The 20,537-nt window shown below is 35.8% G+C and overlaps 1 protein-coding gene across 2 annotated transcripts in view; it reads left to right on the forward strand.

The window, feature by feature from the left end:
• The window catches only part of PTPRQ (protein tyrosine phosphatase receptor type Q), a gene marked incomplete at both ends in the record, with an annotated part of 257,217 nt that overhangs the window by 197,545 nt on the left and 39,135 nt on the right, over positions 1–20,537 (forward strand). For both annotated transcript variants that reach the window (XM_079715271.1, XM_079715270.1), the window contains 5 exons: positions 1,740–1,898; positions 2,463–2,685; positions 4,721–4,794; positions 14,051–14,150; positions 16,872–17,000. In XM_079715271.1, coding sequence (XP_079571397.1) covers positions 1,740–1,898; positions 2,463–2,685; positions 4,721–4,794; positions 14,051–14,150; positions 16,872–17,000 — 685 coding nt within the window. The remainder of the gene's footprint in view (positions 1–1,739; positions 1,899–2,462; positions 2,686–4,720; positions 4,795–14,050; positions 14,151–16,871; positions 17,001–20,537) is intronic.

Raw genomic sequence — 20,537 nt, forward strand, 5'->3', positions numbered from 1 at the left:
TATCCATATATTCAGTATACAGGTAACAATAGATGCATTATATTTATTTAGTAAAACTTCCCATTTCAGATACTTTGCTCATCCTCAGGTAGAGATGACTAGTTCTGACTTTCCATGCCTTACATAGGGTGGATAGACTCATGACCCGTTATCTAGAGAAGATATATGAGTACTAAGGGGCAGTGGTTCGGTCCTAGAGAAATGAATTTTTCTCCAGTAATATGCATGATTTTATTAATGACATGGAGTGACACTGGATTAATAGTTGTCTCATTAGATTTGCATTTGACAGATAATGCCGAGTTGGATAGTACTGTCCCATGTCAGATCCTCTAACTGGAAACCTTGTCTTGGGGACTCCCCAGTGGCCTCTCTCAGTTTCTCAGAACTCCCTGAAACCTGAGGCCCTTCCTGCTGAGTCCTTTCTTCCTTCCTCCTCCCCATTCACACGTGTCAGGCCTGTGATCTTGCCACCTGCTATTGCTCCCTGCCCCTTTATTATCATAGATATTTTCCCCAATAAACTTCTATACATCTAATGTCATCGTAACTTTTATGTCTCAGAAGAGTGAGCTAAGGGATCAAGTCAGAAAGATTTGGTTCCAGTCTTGATAGTTCCCTCTTACCGCTATGTAGCATAAGGCCATTTTCCTCATGTATAAAATGGAAATGATATTGCCAATTTTATGGCATTGTCGGAGAGGCTTTTTAAAAAGATTTTATAAATATGAGAATTGAAGTTTGATTAAGCAACTTACTGATGCTCAGCTAGTGTATGTAGCTATAAGATGAAATGAAACAAGAGGAGCTTCTACAAATATTGATTTTGGAGATACTTGCATGCATGGACGGTAAAATGTGAATTATCATGGCACTTTTGGAAAATTATTCTGGCAATATCTGTTAAAGTTAAAAGTACATGTTTCTTTTGTTCCAGAAATTCTGCCCTTGGGAATATATTCCATAGAAATGAAAGGATCACTAAATAAGGCTAAATGTATAAGGCTGAGTAGTGAAGCAAATGTTCAAAACCTGAAGGAAAAGTGAATTCCCATCACTAGATGAATGACTGAATAAATATGATGCAGTTGCACCATGATATACCACATAGTCATTAAGAAGAATGAGTTAGCCAGAACTTGGTGACTTGAAAAGATTTACACGAGTCTTATTTAAGTGAGAAAAACAGTATGTGGGGTAATTATAATACTTAATATAGCACCATTAAAACATATCAGTGAGAAGAATCCATTATGTATGACTTTATGTATTTTTATATGATTATGTGAACATAGAGAAAAATATGTGAGGATACCATCCAGATGTTTGGTATGGATAATTGCAGGGCTACAGGGCAGGGCTCCTGGTATGACTAGAATAGAAACTGGTAAATCAGCTAAAGGAAGTAAAAGAAAAAAAAAACATGAAAATACTAGTATGATTTAATACATTTGTGAAAATTATAAATATAGTTTGAATTTCTTTAATATATAAAGAGGAGTCAGATGTCTGAAAATCACACCTGGGTCCCATTATCTTAGGCAAGTCTCAAATATATAATTATACCATTAGGAGGTAATAATTGCTAAATATCTGCTGTATCCAAACAAAAATCTGTTTCATTTGTTATATTTGTCATCACTTTATCTGTAAATTACTGCATGAAAGGAGAATTCAAAATGATTTTCCCTGCAGAAACAAAAAATGAACTGGTAGTTATATTTCTTCTTTGTTTATAGCTCCAGCACGACCAAAAACCAAACCAACCCCTATTTATGATGCTACGGGAAAACTTCTTGTGACTTCAACAACAATTACAATCAGAATGCCAATATGTTACTATAATGATGACCATGGACCAATCAAAAATGTACAGGTGCTTGTAGCAGAAGCAGGAGGTATCATCACATGCCAGCTTATCTTGTCAAATTGCAGTGTGTGAACTGCTGAATGCTAAAGACATTTCAACTCAAATTAGTAATATAAGGTTGACTCCTGATTATTACACATCTCTTGAGTTTAATAGATTGTCAATATTATTAATTTATCATTAATTTTACTGATCATTAATGTATGCCTAAAATATTTAACCAAAATTTAAAAAGGCATGGTTAAAATATGTGATTTATTTATTCCATATGCTGGTAGGATTGTTTTCATTTTGGCAGGATGGAGTCTTGACAACTTCTTTGGAGGTGTGAAAGAGAGAGTTAGTTACCCTTGACTGAGGAATGTTTTTTCTCGGAGAAGTCATTCTCCACAATGCCTATGGATTCATGTGTGATGGGAATGGATAGGGTTCCCTAATTATCCAGGTAGATCAGCTGAATCATCCCTGGTGGTTCACAGAGTGACGGATGTTGCATCCAGATTTTCCTCATGCAATTATAGAAACACCCTTTATAAATGTGAAAATACATTTGGATATTACTTGTAATCATTATTCTTTTTTCTGAAAATAGCTCAGCATGATGGAAATGTAACAAAGTGGTATGATGCATATTTTAATAAGCCAAGGCCATATTTTACAAATGAAGGCTTTCCTAATCCCCCATGTACAGAGGAAAAGACAAAGTTTAGTGGCAATGAAGAAATTTACATCATAGGTGCTGATAATGCATGTATGATTCCTGGCAATGAAGACAAAATCTGCAATGGACCTCTGAAACCAAAAAAGCAATACTTGTAAGTATAGTTTATGCTTCCTATGCATCATGTTAGCAAGCTAGCTGACAACTTTCATCATCCGTCTACCCCTCCTGTTATCTTTCCAGTAAGTGCTGGGCATCCATAATGTATTGTGACCTAATGCATGATAAAGATCAACAAGACATTGTCCTTACATCCCGTAAACATACAGTTGTAGGGAAAGGAGGCAAGCTTAAACGTAATTATGGTTTGATGTGTTAAGTAACTAAGGGCAATATGAAAAATGTGCAAATTGGAGAACGCAGGTAGAATTTAATTCTTTCTGTAAAGGGCAATGTGACTAATGTGTACTATTTTGTGTTTTTCACTCATTTCTCTGCCATGCATGCTAATCTCAGGTTTTTAGAAACATGAGCCTAGTCTTTCAGTTCATTATGGCTTCAGTTTACCTCAGTCATAGCAATCATTTTCAGCTTTTCATACTATCAAACAACTGAATGAGGAATTGAAATCTTTACAATTCACTTTAATATTTGGTATTGTGTAGATTATAACAATCTAATGTAAAAACCAATGCTGATATTTTAGCTTTATTAAATGCTTTGCTAAATTGGTTATTTTTCTCCTACTAAATTGACTGTTATTTTGTCATGACTATAATTTTTTAATTATTTAAATTATTTAATTTTCAAAATATAATTTTTACTACTAAATTTGAAAAATACAGCTAGTTTCATTTTTGCCTGCTAAAGCACTGTTAAATTCTTCATAAACATCCTAGGACAAGTTAACATTAGAAAAGTTAGAGAAGTTAGGCATTTGAAAAAAGAATGCTTTATTATCTGTTATTAAGTACAATTACTTGGGTTACTAAATTATGGCCTGAAATTAATCATCATACAATAACAGTTACAGAAATAATATACCACAAAGTTTAATATTTATCCAAGAATTGTTGATTTTACATAATTTTTCCAAAACATTTCATATAATCCATAAAATCATAAGAATTTGAGAAGAGTAGGGATTAAATTATGAAGTGCAATTTATTAATGTAGATTGGTTTTATATTTTAAAATTCTTGTAGGTTCATAGTTTTGTTTTTTGAAAGAGTACGGATTTCCTTTTTTAAATAAATTCGTTTATTTTTGGCTGCGATGGGTCTTCGTTCCTGCCCGCGGGCTTTCTCTAGTTGTGGTGAGCGGGGGCTACTCTTCCTTGTGGTGCGCAGGCTTCTCACCGTGGTGGCTTCTTTTGTTGCGGAGCATGGACTCTAGGAGCATGGACTTCAGTAGTTGTGGCATGCAGCCTCAGTAGTTGTGGCTCGTGAGCTCTAGAGCACAGGCTCAGTAGTTTTGGTGCACAGGCTTAGTTGGTCCAAGGCCTGTGGGATCTTCCTGGACTGGGGCTTGAACCCATGTCCCCTACATTGGCAGGCGGATTCTTAACCACTGTGCCACCAGGGAAGTCCCATAGTTTTAAAATAAGGTAAATTTCGGTTGTCTCTGGTGACAGAATCAACCAGTGATTTTTAAGATTGATTTTCTTCTGCATCCATTTTGTATTTCATATGTCATGAAAGCACAGAAAGTGAAAATACAGCTGTGCACACTCGGAATTAAGAAGCATTGTTCTTCATTTGTTTATATTTGAACAGGGTAAGTTTTATATGACTATTCTAAATCTGGCTTATTGGCGTTTTCAAAGGTGGCTGAGGTATACCAGTTACTGTGCTTTATATTTATAAAGTGTGCCTGTGCAGACATTCAGTGGTTTCATCCGAATAAGTCTATGAAGAAGGCGATATACTTCATCTGATTAACCTGCCGACTCTTCATGAGTCTGGTCAAACTTTTGGTCACTCTCTCATGAAGTTCAAGAGGTCCATGTACAAGATAGTTTCACGTAAAGATATTATTTATTTGTCCTGATGGTGATTGATTTCCAAGTTTACACTTTGTACGTTAATTTTCTCTTTAACAAAAATGTCTTTTTCACAGCCATTTCTTAAATTATTCATAGAAAAAAAAGTCATATGGTATGTAAATTGTTGTTGTTTTTTATTTCATAGATTTAAATTTAGAGCCACAAACGTCATGGGACAGTTTACTGACTCTGATTACTCTGATCCTGTTAAGACTTTAGGTAAGACATATTTCATAGTTTACTTTCATTTGTAATCTCAACACGCTAATCACAGCTGTAACATTCATTAGTAAATGTATTAATCCATGACGAATGTTCTCAAGGATAAAATCATTTCAAGGTTAATTATCCTGACTAAGGAAAAAAATAGTATTTATAATACTCTTTTAAGTGATGGATGTTCCATCTATTCAAATCTGGACATAGACTTCAATATGGTATTTGGTCTAGGCTGATGTGTGGAACATGACACTAAGCAAATATTTATTTGGCTGTTTAATATGTAATCTTATATGTAAAACATTTTTACTTCATAAGAACAGAAAAAGGATTATGGAAACTTTCCTGAAATAATCCTAAAAGATAGAAGCTTACCTGTCTTTTTAAATTTTATTTTCTTTCTGATCAACTCTGAGCTTTTCAATTATATCCACCCAGTCAGGCCTGAATAAAACATCAATACAATTTAGTCAGATGCAAGGATATTTCTTCTTCTTCCTTTTCTCCTCCTTCCTCTCCCCATCCTGCTCCCCCTACAACGGCTACTACTTCTTCTCTTCCCTCTCCTCCCCTCGTCCTTCTTCACCACCAACTATCTAACATTAAATATTCTGGGCCAGACATACTCTGAGGCTCTTTGTATGTATTCACTGATGGGCTCTTCACAGCTGTCCTTTAATTTAGGTCAGTGGTTCTCAGCCAGTGATTTTACTCTCCAGGGGACATTAGACAATGTCTGGAGCCATTTTCGGTTGGGTTGTCACAATTGTGGGGGCTGAGCTAGTGGCATCTAGTGAGCGGAGAGGCCAGGGATGCTGCTACCTATCCTACAGTGCATAGGACAGCCCCTCCAGCAACGCGTTATCTAACCCACAGTCAGTAGTGCTGAGGTTCAGAAACCCTGTTAGGTGCCAGTGTTAGTTCCACTTTACAGACGAGGAAACCACGGCCCAGATTAAGTAATTACGTGGCTCTGCCGGCACAAATTTTACAACCATTACAATACAAATGCAGGATTTGGACCTCGATTCAAATGTTGGCTCTACCACTTGAGAAAATAATTTAATTTCTATAAACCTCAGTTTCCTTGTTTGGAAAATGGTGATATTACCTGCCTTGAAAGATTTATGTAAAATAATATAGGTAAAGATATTAATATTTTATAGTTATAAAGTGTTCAATGCTTAATAGCTTCTTTTTGGATGAGTTATAATGGAAGATTTTAAAAATATATTTCCTTAGGAGAATTTGTTTCCCTAGGACTTCTCTGAGCAAATCGCAGCTTTCTATTTCCTCTGTGTCAGGCTCTGAGAGTGTGGAACTTTGTGTGTTGTTCTGATCCACAGTATATCCACAGTATATCATGAATGCAATAGATTTCAGTGATAGTTATGGCTGGAAGAAGACAGAAAATGTTCCACCCTTTTCAGTTAGAAATTCTCATCTGGTTGTGGAACATTAATTGTATAAAAAGCCAGTTTCTGCAGCCTCCACTTAGTTAAGGAAACTTTGGACCTTGAAGAAACCAAGGGGCACACAGTTTGCTACATTAATGTTTATAGGGGAATAACCTATAAATTTCGTTGGCTGTGCTGTCTGCTTAAATAACATAAAATCACTGGTTTGATTAATTTTACGTAATCAATTTTTAAATCAGCTGACTAGACTTGTGGTTTTGAAGTTGTGTCAAGCGTTTCTGCATTTGATAGGTGAGTTTATCACACCCTGACACCACCACAGTAAATGTTTTGATGGCATCAACTTAACTTCCTTTAGGTTATAGCATTCAGAAACTATGTATTATCACAGCTAAATGGTGACCCGGTGTATTTACCGATGGAAGATAAGAAACATAGTACAAGTGGATTAGCTCATATGTCTTAGAGAGATGACATTTTGAGGATGCAGTGCTAAAAAGAGATCAGCATCAGGAACCATGGTGTACAGGGACGTGATTCCCAGATTCTTCTAAATGGCTTCCCTTTGGCCAAGGATGGGCCTCGTCCATCACTTTGGCCACAGGTAGTCTCAAGATGGCCCTCAGCGACGGTCTTCTCTTTCTTTGTCTCTCAGCAAAGGCAGTGGAATACAATAAGTAATTCTAGAAGATAGAAGAAATACACCATCAGTTCTCTGACTCCCCTTTTGGAATCATCATCACCACCCAAGTGATCCAGGTGCTAATGTTTGTGTGCCCTGGTAACAGCAGGAGTATGAGGGGATGTAAGGTGTACAATGAACGGCAGAGCACCAGATCCTGTCAAGGTCAGAATAGTAGGGACTAGGGAAACCCAGGCTGGGCACAGTCAGTGAAATGCCATTGGGTTGGTAAGGGCTGGTGACAAGGAAGAGTCCCACGTGTCTACGATCAATTTTTCAGGGTTCATATGCTATCTGGAGACCAGTGACACCAGGATAGCCTTTCAGGCTCCTCCTTAGGGTGGCTTCCCATGGGCTCTCTCCTGATAGCCAGCAGCTTTATAATAGGAGTTCGTTCTCTAATCCTTACTCCGATTGACCACAGAAAATTCTGCTATCTAGATAGTTATTTGTAGCTAGGAAAACAGTGCCGGGCAGGAGTGGAGGAAATTAAAAGGAGTGCAACCCTCAGTTGTGGTGAAATGAAATGTTCAGATTTGGAATATGGTGTGTACCACTGGAGCAGAATTCCTTGATGTCCATCAAAGTAGCCCAGTCATTTTGCTGGTTAATGGATGTAACACCATCCATTTCTGGTCTCATATTAATTTTTTACCTGGCTGTTGGATATTGTGGTTCTGTGTATATCAGATTCACTCTTGAGTCAGGAACCAAAGAACACCCTCCAGAAAAGGTGCTGGTCTATAATTGACATTAATAAAAGGCCATAGAGTCATAGAGTTTTTGGAAAAAGAACATTGCCGAGGAGGATATAGCAGAAGGACCCAAAAAGGAAATAAAGTTGACTGTTTCTACAGTGGGCAGTGTTCAGTGGCAAGAATGGCTTCACGGCTATGAGGATGGAGGCAAGCAAATAGTAAAATGCATTGGTGTAATATCCCTGGTGTCATTGTAAGCATACAAAGGATGTTTGAGGCCTTTTTTTCTCTCAAACATGTCATGTATTGGGATATAGGATAGCATTTGCAACAGGCTAGTGGCTCCCAGCATTTCTAACAGGCCTGCCCAACACTTAGGTGTGCATCTCACACTTCAGCGAAAGAAGTCTAGGTCCCATCTAGGTCATCAAACCACCACTGGATGTACTTGTATTTTGCACACCACAGGCAATGAGCTTCAAGTTGAGTCGCCCATCAATACAATCTTCAGGATTTAAGTGCCTTTGCAAAGCTGTGTTTCTAAGTTAGTATAGGACATGAGCTTACAAGACAGACCATTTTGATAGTGGTTGTGCCTGTCAGAGATATTATTTGGATGTTAAAATTAGGGGCAGAGAATCACTGATGAACTAAAAGGCTTAAGTTTTGGGAAACAGGCTAACAGCAGTACAAGTGAGAAGGGGCCAGACAGGGCTTTGCTGAATAAGGATTGATAACATGGAAGAGGTTTGCACGTTGGGAAGTCTTTATAGCCTGTAGGAACAATGGGAAATGACATGTGCCATCATTTTGGTCCTAAAGAAATACTTACAACTTACTTGATTTTGTTTTCACTCAGGATTGAGCATTAGGATTTTTATTAAGAAAATTCACAAGAATCCTTCTTAAATTCTTTTTTAAGAATCCTCCTTAGGCACATCAGTTTATGGAAACTGCTTGTAGGCAATGTTTTGATTGCAAGGTTTAATTATAGAGGATTCCTGTGATTTGAAAACCAGACACTGCTTTCTGCACCTCACAGGGCTTCATTAAAGCTGAACAAGTTGAAACCTTAAACCTCATGGCAAAGGCACTCTGTGATTGTTTTCTTTTGTCATAATACTTCTCATTTAATTACTGTGCTAACAATGAAAAGTTCCAATATGCTCACTTGGGAACAGAGATAGGGAGTCACTATATATTTTTTGCAGCAAAAGGATCACTTGCCCCCAGGACACCAGAGGAACAGGGGAAGGTTTTATGATGTTAATGAGGCAGTGGCAATGCGATGGTGAACCTCGTAAAAAAACTCTGTAGTCAGACAAGCATATTTCAGGCAGTTTTGGCATATATGGAATTTATGTGACCTTGGGTTAGTTACTTAACAAATTAACTTCTGCAACCTTATTTCCAAAATGAGAATAATAATACCTACTTCATAAGCTAACTGGGCGATTAAATCAGATGAATGGACAGGTTAATGACTATGAAATGTTATTAATAAAAATACGAAACATTATTTATGTGACAAGCCCTGTATGAGTTTTTTTGTATATAACCTCATGTATTTTTCACTACAACCCTATAACACGATTTCCTGTTTATAGGTATCCCCAATTTACTGGTAAGAAATCTGAAGCTGGGTCTTTAAGCATCTTGCCCAAGGTTACAGAGCTAGGAAGTGGCAGCACTAGCTTTTAGACCCAGGCAACCTGACTCCAGGCAGTGCTGTGCTTATAACCACTGTACTGCGTTGCCTGGAAATCACTAAGTGCCCAAGTAGCTTTTGATTTCATTACTATTTCTGATTTTTCTGTTCCCACAGACTTCCTATCTTTGCTGTACCATTTTCTCCTCTCAACATTTTAAATTATTTCTAGCTGTTCTCTTTGCATCTGCTCATCTTAGCTTTCTGAGGCTGACATTCATACATAAGTATACTGTTTTTACACATAAAGATGCAATAATTCCTTTTTGTTTTAACAATGACTAATTATGACTTTGCAACCTGGCCACTGTTTATCATCTACTTCTAATATTTGGCCAATATGATGTATTAAAAAACATTTATTTAGGGTATTTTAATTTATATTTCTTGAATTATGAAACTGAGAGACCTTTAGTAAGTTCTTTGTGCAGTATTTGAATATTCTGGATGGCTAATACTGGGCTAAAAGAGAAGAACTTTTTATACTTAAGTTCTGTTATAAGAAGTTGTTTTCTTTTAAGATTAATAATAATATTAAGAAGATGATCTCTCATGCAGTAAGTACCTATATCAAGAGCCAGGCATTGTCCTAGAAGCTTTATAACTCATTTAGTTCAAGCTTCTTAGAGATATAAAACTGCATTAAAAAGTCAGATCCATAGAGGAGTTTAAATAATGATAATCAAAAGATAATACTATGAAAAATTAGGTAGTGCTTTATAGTTATGATTTGCTTAATTACAGTAGTACATTCTGTTATGCAAATAAAACAATTTAATTTGACCTTTCAATGGATTTTAAGTCTAATCAGGAAATGACTTGTACACGTTACAAAAAGAATCATGTTTATATCTTTAAGTGAAAGAGTTTTGTTTTCTGTAAAAGGATTTAGAGAAATGACTTCATTCTGTACTGGTAATGCTCTGTGGGTACATGCATAGCAGTGAATCAAAATTTGTGCTGGACAGTCATAGTACATTTTGTCCCTTCCTAGTAGTACATTTGTAATACATGTACCCAAAGGATTACCTATTGTTTATTAATACATCATATGTCATTTCCTCACTTCACTTGGCTAGTGCTTTGAAATGGTAATCTAATCTGAAAATTTTTTGTGGTCTATGAAATCATTTTTTCCCCACTAGGTTCCAAGGTCCAGTGACTCAATACTACCTGATAAAGATGATTCTATTCATCTTCATGTTTCCTTTCCCAAGCATATCCAGTTAGGAGTCAGCATGTGAAAATTCATGAAACAAACCATTTATATTTTAATGTATGAAAAAGGTGTATCTAAAATACTTTGTGAGCTACATGCTCCTTTAGAGTCTTCTAAATTTAGCTGGAGATTCTAGGTGACCATGAAACTCTGATAACTGTTTAAGATTCAGTATTCAATTCAAATCCACGGTGCAGAATAGCCACAGAAACTCTTTCATGGTGTTAGAATTTCATAAGCACCAATCCAGGGAAGAAAAGATGAAACATTAACCCCTGTGTATTTTACAGATAGTTAACCTATTTTGTCACTTGACTTTAATACTTTTTACAGTAAAATTATACATTATATAACTTAAAATTGGTTATAATTATAATTACTAGTTGTATCAAAATAATTAATAACTTATATATTCTTATTTGGTTTAACGCCTAATCTTCAACCAGAAAATTTTTAATTTCTATTATACTTCAAAATCGACATTTTCATATATCAGTAAATTTAGAAAATATTTATTGAGCATTTGCTATGTGCCTGATACTGTTCTCAGGACTTGGAATACAGTTTTGAATACAACAAAGACTCCTGTCCTCAGGGATCTTACATTCTGGACAGGTAATAAACAATAAGATAATAAATAAATGAATTATAATACGTTACAAAGGGCTATGGAGAAAAGAAAAAGTAGAACAGAGTGTAGGGGAGGTAGAAGGGGGAAGGCAGGAAGTGAAGGAGTTGCAGCTTTCAATCTTAAATACGGTAATGTCTTAGTCTGCTTGGGCTGCCATAACAAATACTATAGACTGAGTGGCTTAAACAACAGAAGTTTATTTTCTCACAGTTCTGGAGGGAAGAAATCCAAGATAAGGTTCCAGCCACTTCAGTATGTGGTAAGGGCTTTCTTCCTAGCTTGCAGAACGCCTCCTTCTCGCTATTTCCTCATATGGCCTTTCCTCAGCATGTGCACATGGAGGGAGAGAACTAGCTTTCTGGTGTCTCTTCTTAAAAGGACACTAATTCTATCAGATTAGAACCCAACCCTTGTGACCTCATATAGCATTAATTACTTCCTTACTCAAATACTGTCACACTGTATTTGTGTTAGGGCTTCAACATATGAATTTTGGAGGGACACATACATTCAGTCCGTAAGAGGTGGTCAGTGTAGGCTTCACTGACTAGGTGATATTTGAGCAAATTCCTCAAGGTAATGAAATGGCTACCCAGGCAGATCTATAAGAGAAATACCTTTCTAAGCACAGGAAGAAGCTGGCCAAAAGCCCTATATCAAGAGTGACCTGGTGTGTCCCAAGAACAATAGGGAGGCCAGTCTGGCTCCAGAGTTGTAAGCAAGGTGGAGACTGGAAGGGAAGTCAAACGGATAACAGGGAACCAGAGGCCATTAACCTATGGCCATAGGCCATTGGAAGGACTTTGGATTTTGTCTGTGAGAGATAAGGAGGATTTTAAGTAGACAGGCAATGTTTTAAAATCATTACTCTTGCTACTATGTTGAGAATAGATGGAAAGAGGACAGGGTGGATACAGGAAGACTTGTTAGGTGTCCATACAACAATTCATGCAAAACAGGATGGTGGCCTTGATCAGGATGCTTGCAGCAGAGGTAGTGAGAAGTGAATAGAGTGTACACGAAAGTTTTGAATAGTATAATGAACCCCCAAATACCTATTAATTTAATAATTTTTAATGGTTTGCCACATCTGTCTTAATTACACATTTTTCATTTTGTTTCTGAAGTATTTTAAAGTAAATCACAGAAAGCTTTATATATTCCACTCCAAAACAGTTTAGCATATTTCTGTAATAAGTATGTTGTTATATTGTTGCAGTTCAACAAAATTAATGATAAATCCTTGATATTATGTAAAACTATATATATATATATATATATGTAGTTTCAAATCATCCTCTGATTCTTTTCTTTTGTTTGTTTAAAACAGGATCAAATAAGAGGTTCACACATTATTTTTGATGATTTTGTCTCTTAATCTATTTTAATCTAGAAGAGACTTCTTTCCCCCCCCTATACCATGGACTCATTTAGGCAACCAGATGAGTTGTCCTGCAAGAGGTTCCATATGTTGAATTTGTCTGATTGCTTTTTATTGGTGTCATTAACTCCTTTTCCTACTTTCTTATAAATTAGAGATAAGATCTAAAGGTTTGAATATTCACAATGAACATTTTTGGCAGGGCTACTTTACAGGTGTTGCTGCGTAGATCAAAATACCTCACATCAGGAGGTGTATAATACCTGGTTGTCACATTTTCAGGATGTTAAAATTGATCAGTAAGTTTAGTGGTAATGATAGCAGGACCTTTCACTGGAAAATTGTTTTTTCCCTTGTTATAACCAGCAAATAATCTGTGAGATGATAGTGTGACATTCCCTAAATATCCAAATGCCTTTCAACCTTCCTCCTGGTCATTTAAAGGTACACTTATGATTGTTATCTGAGTCAATTATTTCATTAGGAATGCAAAATTAATTTCTAATTTTATTATTTCTTCCACATTTATTAAACAGAATTCTCCTCTAATAAGGAGGTTTTACCTCCTTAACTGGGGCTATTTTTTAATTCATAAAAAACAGTTCACATGAGAAAGCCACGGGAAAAATGCTTAATTTTTTCTCTTTAATTACAAATTTTTAGAGTGAAAAAAAGAGTTGTTTCGCTAAAACCAGAGGCTACAAATTAGTACTTTTTTGGTTTTAATTTTCATTTCTCTTTCATTGAATAATATTAGAACTCATGGATTTTTATATCAAATCTATTTCAATCAATTTCAGTTTTTATTCATTATAAAGTTTAAATTGTTCCATCTTTGGCCACCTCTTCAAGATGATCTTTTGTTCTTTCCATACCATTAGCCTTTGATCATTTCTTAGCTTTCTTGCCCCATTAGATATCCCAACTTCCTTTTGTTCCCTAATCACACTTTGGAATTACTATCTCTCCAAGTTTCCCTAGTTTCTTTTAGTGAAAAACATAGAGCCAACAGGATTTCCTCAGAGATTTTGGATGTGTTCTACGAAAGAGAAAGTCAAGTATGACTCCAAGATTTTTGGCTTCAGCAACTAGAACAATGAAGTTGCCATCAACTGAGATGTAGAAAGATGCAGTTGAAAGGAGGGAAGAATAGGAGTTCAGCTTTGGAAATTTGGATTTTTAAAATTTAATTACACTTCTAAATAAAGATATAGAGTAGGCAATTGGATATACAAGTCGGGAGTTCCTTAGATTACAATTAAGTAGTCATCATCATATAGATGAAAATTAAAACCATGAGGCTGCACAGGTTCACCAAAGGTGTGAGTTTAGATAGAAAAAAAGAAGAGCACCAAGGATTGAGCTCCAAAGTTAGAAGATCTAGGAGGAGAAGAGAAACACATTTGTACACTTCATTAGCATTATTGAGAAATATGCCAAATTGTTTTTCTGTATTTTGAGACCCAATGTAGTATTACATATAATAATAATTAATGATTTTATACGTCTTCCTCTTCAGGTGAAGGGCTTTCAGAAAGATCTGTAGAGATTATACTTTCAGTCACTTTGTGTATCCTTTCAATTATTCTTCTTGGAACAGCTATTTTTGCATTTGCAAGGTAAGACTTATTTGTGCTTATTCCTAAGATGCTTTATAGACATCATTCAGTCATGGCCCAATCAGGAGACAGAAGCCACAATGGTTACTTTAATGGGAAACATTTAATAATATGTTAACTAGTAAAAATAGTTAACAACTAAAGGGGGTAAGAGAAAACACTAAGGGATCCAGAAGTAGCAAGTGCAACAAAGCTACTCTCTCTAGGCTAAGGAGGAGTGGACAATAAAGGAACAAAGAACTAGAAGAAATCTCACTCCCAAGTTTGACATGGAATGGCTACCACAGGCACACGCAGCCCTATCACCTATCTTTGTGCAAAGAAATATGACAAAGGAAGGGCTGGAGCTGATCTGTAGAAGCTACCCATCGTTATTGGAGGGTTGGCAGTCTGGAATCAGACAGTGGAAGCAGCCCACTCTTGCCTGATGGCGTGGGTGGGCTGGAGCCACCTGGAATCATTCACTGATGGAGAGAGCACGAACTTAAGAGGCAGCTAGTGCTCATCCAGGTGGGCTGCTGGGCTTCCACAATGAATAAGAATAATGCAGCCCTAGAACACTCAAGGGAAGTATCTCCCTGTCCCCATTGCCTTGCAGGATGACTGCAGTGTCCTCTATTGACAAAGTTTAACGTCCAGCCAGCTGGCAAAGGAGAAATGTTACAGAGTCTAACTTCAGTATCACAAAGCAGGGCAAAGAAGTGTGGATGTAGAGCTGAGAGACAGAGTGGTAACACAAAAGCAGAAGCTGCCAGGCTTTCTACATCTTTTTGAATATTTTATAACTCTGATAGGTTTAATTGAAAATATTTTAATCAGGTCTAAATTTCAGATTTTATACGGAAGAGATCACTTTTCCAGTAAGGACACTTTAAAAATGTCCAACTTCTTTATATGATGGGCCCCTTTCTCACGTTTACTTTATCAAAATGTCTGTACTGTGTTTTCCAAGTGTCTTTTAAAATTCTCAGTATCAGTCTCTTAATTCCCGTTGTTTACAGGACCTCAGGGGAAATCTTAGTTGTGATCCTAAAATCTAGTTTCATAAGGTAGATTGCCGAGTTAAAGGGACCTTACATTTGTAAAAATAACCATTATACTAATTTCCTAAGTAGCTCAATAGGCTCTATTTTATCCGAAGAATGGTGTCCTGTATTCCGTTTGCCAAGCATCCTCTGTTTCATCTTGAATCTTTTAAATTATCATTTTGATGGATAATTTGAAGGGCTCTTGAAAGATATTTTTTCTTATACCAGAGAGTGTTCTCAGATTCAGCCAGAAGATGGTGAGAGGAGGTTGTTATTTTAGGCACTTTTAAAGTTATGTTGTGTAATATATGGTCCTTGTCCCTGAGGGATGTGCATCCACCATATTGATATCATTTTCCTGCTCTAAAATCGTTTTTTTATGGGATGAACTCCTTTTGTGGGCAGGAAATGGGCCCCTCTTATTCCCTACAACTTTCCTATGTATGGCTCATCAGCCAACAGAGTCTGTTCTCACCTGAACATTCCGTCAGTTTTCATACAACTCTGCTTTTGTTCAGTCAGCTGGAAGTGTGCTTCCTCCTCCTTCTCATTCTGGAACACTCAAGTCAAATCCTACTTTTTATTTCCTCTAAATACTAATAGTTGTAATCACTTATATAACATTTTATAACTAATCAATTACTGTTTTAGGAGTTGTAATTTGACTTCTTTTCTCTTTTTTTATGCTTTTTCTACATTTAGATCCTACTTCTCAACTATGTCCTTGAGGATAAGGACCATATTTTATACTTCCTATATCATCCTCAACACATAAATCATAATAAATATTAAATGTCTGAAGTGCAAAAGATACATAGAATAGCTAAATATTACTTTATAATATACCGTACTATGTCATATAAAAATAAACATGTAAAGGGCTCAAAATGAAGAGACTTTGATTTGATTCGCAGATGCATGTGACTTTTTTGAACCTGAGTTTTCTGGTTATATATTATATTCTTAGATTACATAATCTGTATAGTTATATTATACTTAGATATTACATATTTGACCATATTTTTATAAAAGCCAATGAGACTATTCAAAACACATTTTTATGTATTTTCACGTTATGTAAAAACAGTGGGGCTTCCCTGGTGGCGCCGTGGTTGAGAGTCCGCCTGCCGATGCAGGGGATGAGGGTTCGTGCCCTGGTCCGGGAGGATTCCACATGCCGCGGAGCGGCTGGGCCCGTGGGCCATGGCCGTTGAGCCTGCGCGTCCGGAGCCTGTGCTCCGCAACGGGAGAGGTCACAACAGTGAGAGGCCCGCGTATCGCAAAAAAAAAAAAAAAAAAAAAAACCAAAAACAAACAGTGGAGCATTGTCTTTTAGCACTGGTGCTGATAGCAGTGAGCTATGTCCACATTGGCATATTTCCTTTCTATGACAAATATATGAGACAGCTTGAGGGAGGAGAAACAAGCTCACAGCCTCAGTCTCGTTTGCTCTGTATTTTAAATGTGCCAATGGCTCAGGCTTTAATGAACTAATTCTCATTAAAAACAGCATGTTAAAAAATTATAGAATACATTCTGTGGAATTAAAACAGGAAAAAGAGTTGAGTAGCTGCAAGTTTGCAACATACTCAGGGAAGTGATCCCAACAAAGAAATTATTTGACTAATGTCTTAAGAAAACTAAATATAATTTCATATGCTTTCTATGATATTCCCTTCTTGGACTTTATTAGAATTCGACAGAAGCAGAAAGAAGGTGGGACATATTCTCCTCGGGATGCAGAAATTATTGACACTAAATTCAACCTAGATCAGCTCATCACAGTGGCAGACCTGGAACTGAAGGACGAGAGATTAACGCGGTGAGCACTCCTCTGGGCGAACAGTGGTCCAGAGGGCCCGGAGCCATGACCCTATTCTGACCTATGCTTGTTGGAAGTGTTTGTGGGGCTCCTATTTACACAGGTCGCAGAGATCTTCTTTCAAAGGGTGACCTCCATCTTCTACACACTTCTCACTGGTGTTCGGAGAATCAATCTTCCTAATACTTTCGAGTTCAATAGGAACCTTGGACTATAATGTTCAACCAAGCCTTTTTTTCCTGAGACAAATATTTGTACACATTAAATCTTTAAAATTATATTTAATAATTCACTTCAGATGACAGTTTTTTTTTTACATTGGATTTCCTGGAGGTGTCCACATTTTTTATCACAAATTTAAATTAAATTTGTAACTACTTGATATTGTTTATATCATTTTTATAAAAGCCTGTCTTATGCCTCCTTATTTTAGTTTAAAATGACATTAGAAGTCTAAATTGTGTATTAACACTTCATTTTTTTAAACTGCCTAGTATTTAAGAATTAAATACAAAGTTAAAATTACCTTTGAAAGGAAAAGTAAAAACATGTATACTAAATATGTCATCATTATGTATTGGAAATAGTAGAATGCTTAATTGTAAAGATAAATTATTCAAAATGTTGGCACATTTGAAAACCTTCTATTAAGATAACTCACCAAATTCTTTTATATTTTTTATTTTTTTGCTTGTTCAGTGATTGATAGTTTTTTTTTTCTTTTTCCAAATTCTTAATAAAAACTATCATCAGATTGTCTTAACAAGTTTCAATTCTTATGAGATCCAATATTTTGTGATGCTTACAAGCACATGACAATTGTTACAAAGTACTTACACAGCTGTGTTGAATTTTAGAAATTGTTACCAACTCTGAAAATATGGCATCAAAGGTCTTAAAAAGGAATTAATAATTTATAGTTGTCATTTACCAAAGTTGGTCTTTACCTAATAGATTGACCTTGCAAAAATATTTCCAGTATGTCTAAAAATATCTACGTGCTATATGTAGATATACGTATAAGTATATATACGTGCTATAGAGGGAAGTGTCATCTGATAAGCAGGGTCCTTCCAAATGCGACAAAATGAAAGTTATTCAGTGTTATCAGTAAATTACAAAGAAATTTGGTTTGTTGGATATGAAAACTTCCTTATATTTATCTACATTTGTTTATGTTCCAATACAGGTTGTTCCTATCTAAAATGGATAGTGCTCCAAAGACTATGTGTAAGATGGTTATATATTAAGCAGGACATAGTTTTCCACATGAAAGATCAACCAATTTTCAGGGTAACCTGTCAAAGTTAAATCATATCATAGCAACAATAGAGCATTACTAGTATTAGGCTCTGTGTCTCAGTTCTATAAGGGTCATACTGCATAGTAAAAGGAAGTTTCTTCTCCTTTACCCCTGTGGGCCCCAATTCCCTTTCCACACTCCTTTCTGAGTTCAGGCCTGGGATCTCCATCTCTTTCTTCTACAGGTGAAAGTATACAAGGGATAGAACTTCAAATCTCTGAGTGCAATTAATTTTAGTTTTTTGAACAATTTAGTTGAATCTGTTCATACTAAAACATGAATTTCTAAGTGCCCAAACAATTTTACAGCATTTTTTAAAAGATTCTTTGTTAATCCCCCAAAAGTCTCTAGTAAGTAGATCTTTAGGAGTTATAATACAATGAAAAAAGCCAGTCAGTATTGGAGAAAGTATTCTTTTTCGAAGAGGTTACCATTCTATAGAGGCTATGTGAGGTCAGATCCCCTAAGCTCTATGCGTTTTCACAGCTTGCCCCCTACTCCACTGCTGAACACAGCCATTATCAAAAAGGGATAAGATATATATTTTTTAAACAATGACTGTCATGACAGCTAATGGAAAAGGTGGGCAAAGACTGTATAGATTGTTTATTATCGGGTACTTATAATTCAGGGACAGCCTTATTCAACCTTGACTCATTTATTTTCCTGTTCCATGTTTATTTATATATATGTCACTTTATTTGTACATGGATGTACAATTGCCTTTAAAGTATATTTCAAACAATTTTTATCTGTTTTTGCACATAGAAAACGGGTATGTATTACCACTAGTCATAGCACACTTAGAAATTTGTTTTCATGCTTTTTGCTTTCTCATTTACTTGTTATGATTCTAGTAATCGTGACTGTAAAAACTTTCTCATTGGTAATTCCAATGGCACATACTAATATGCTTTGCTTGATTTATTACAGAAATTTATTAAAATAACTATCAAGTGGTTTGGTAGTAATTCTTTTCATTATAGAGATCTACCTCCAGCTTTATTATTTACTGAAGGTTTTTCATGTTAATAAAGTCACTAATACATTAGACAATAAGACTAGAAAAAAAGGTAACAGATTCATAATTAGCCATGTGCACATATGCATGTGGTCATTCTTCACTGAAGCTCTCTTCACCTGTATTTCAGGTGCTGGAAAATCTAAATCTATTCAAAGCCATACATGTCTGATGAGGGTAGAGCCACAAAGACTAATGGTAGATTCTGAGACAGAAGAACCAAAGAGCTGGAGTTAGCTTCCAAATTGTTGAGTAACGTACTTATGCCATATGTCTTTGTTATTTACAAGAAGGAACTTAGATAATTTCCTTTAAATCTACCCAATTAACATATGCTCTTTATACCTGAGGCATAGGCATATTCTTTCCCTTCCAACCTGCCTACTTTCTTTATGCTAATTGGACTTGCAGTTTTCCTCAGTGTTATAGGTCTTCACATGTCCATAACAGAAATGATAAAATATCTAATCAGTAGTTAAAATATTAACTTTAGGGAGTTACCTAGTTGACCAAAAATGGTCATTACAATACTTGGTACTAAATCCTCTTCAGGATTTAGGGTTTTGTGGTTAAGAAATTTTTTATATCTGCCTATATATTTATATACATTTTAAGATTCTTCCTATAATTTTTATATGTATAAACTCTCATCATTTGATCATATTATACCTTATTTCACAAAGGACCTGAAGAAGAATTCTCTCATTCTTCTTCTCTTGAAAGAGAACAAAATTCAAAGATTTAATACTCTATAAATCCATGAGAACATTCAGAGATATGCTAAGAAAATGTTTTTTAAGTTCTTATTTGGAATGATAATGACATCATTTCATTATGTACATTTTCTATATAGCTTAGTGAACGCAAGCTGTATTTCTTGGGAAGAATTCTTGATATTTGTGCTCATCTATTCCACATTTACCAGATTAGAAAATAACCCTTGGGTTTTGCTATTTGATAAACAAATGAACAAAACAACGTTTTGTGATGGCTCCTTCAAAACACAGCCATTAACACAATGAAGTGAGAAACATTTCTAGGAGGAAATATTAGCAAGATGAGCATACACACACTGGTAACGCAGACCTATCTCTTTAAAATTGCTGAGCCTAGATCACTGAAGAAATCAAGGAGGAAGTCAGAAAATACCTAGAGACAAATGAAAACAAAAACACAACGATCCAAAACCTATGGGATGCAACAAAAGCGGTTC

Source organism: Hyperoodon ampullatus, assembly GCF_949752795.1.
Source record: "Hyperoodon ampullatus genome assembly, chromosome: 11".
Taxonomy (NCBI): domain Eukaryota; kingdom Metazoa; phylum Chordata; class Mammalia; order Artiodactyla; family Ziphiidae; genus Hyperoodon; species Hyperoodon ampullatus.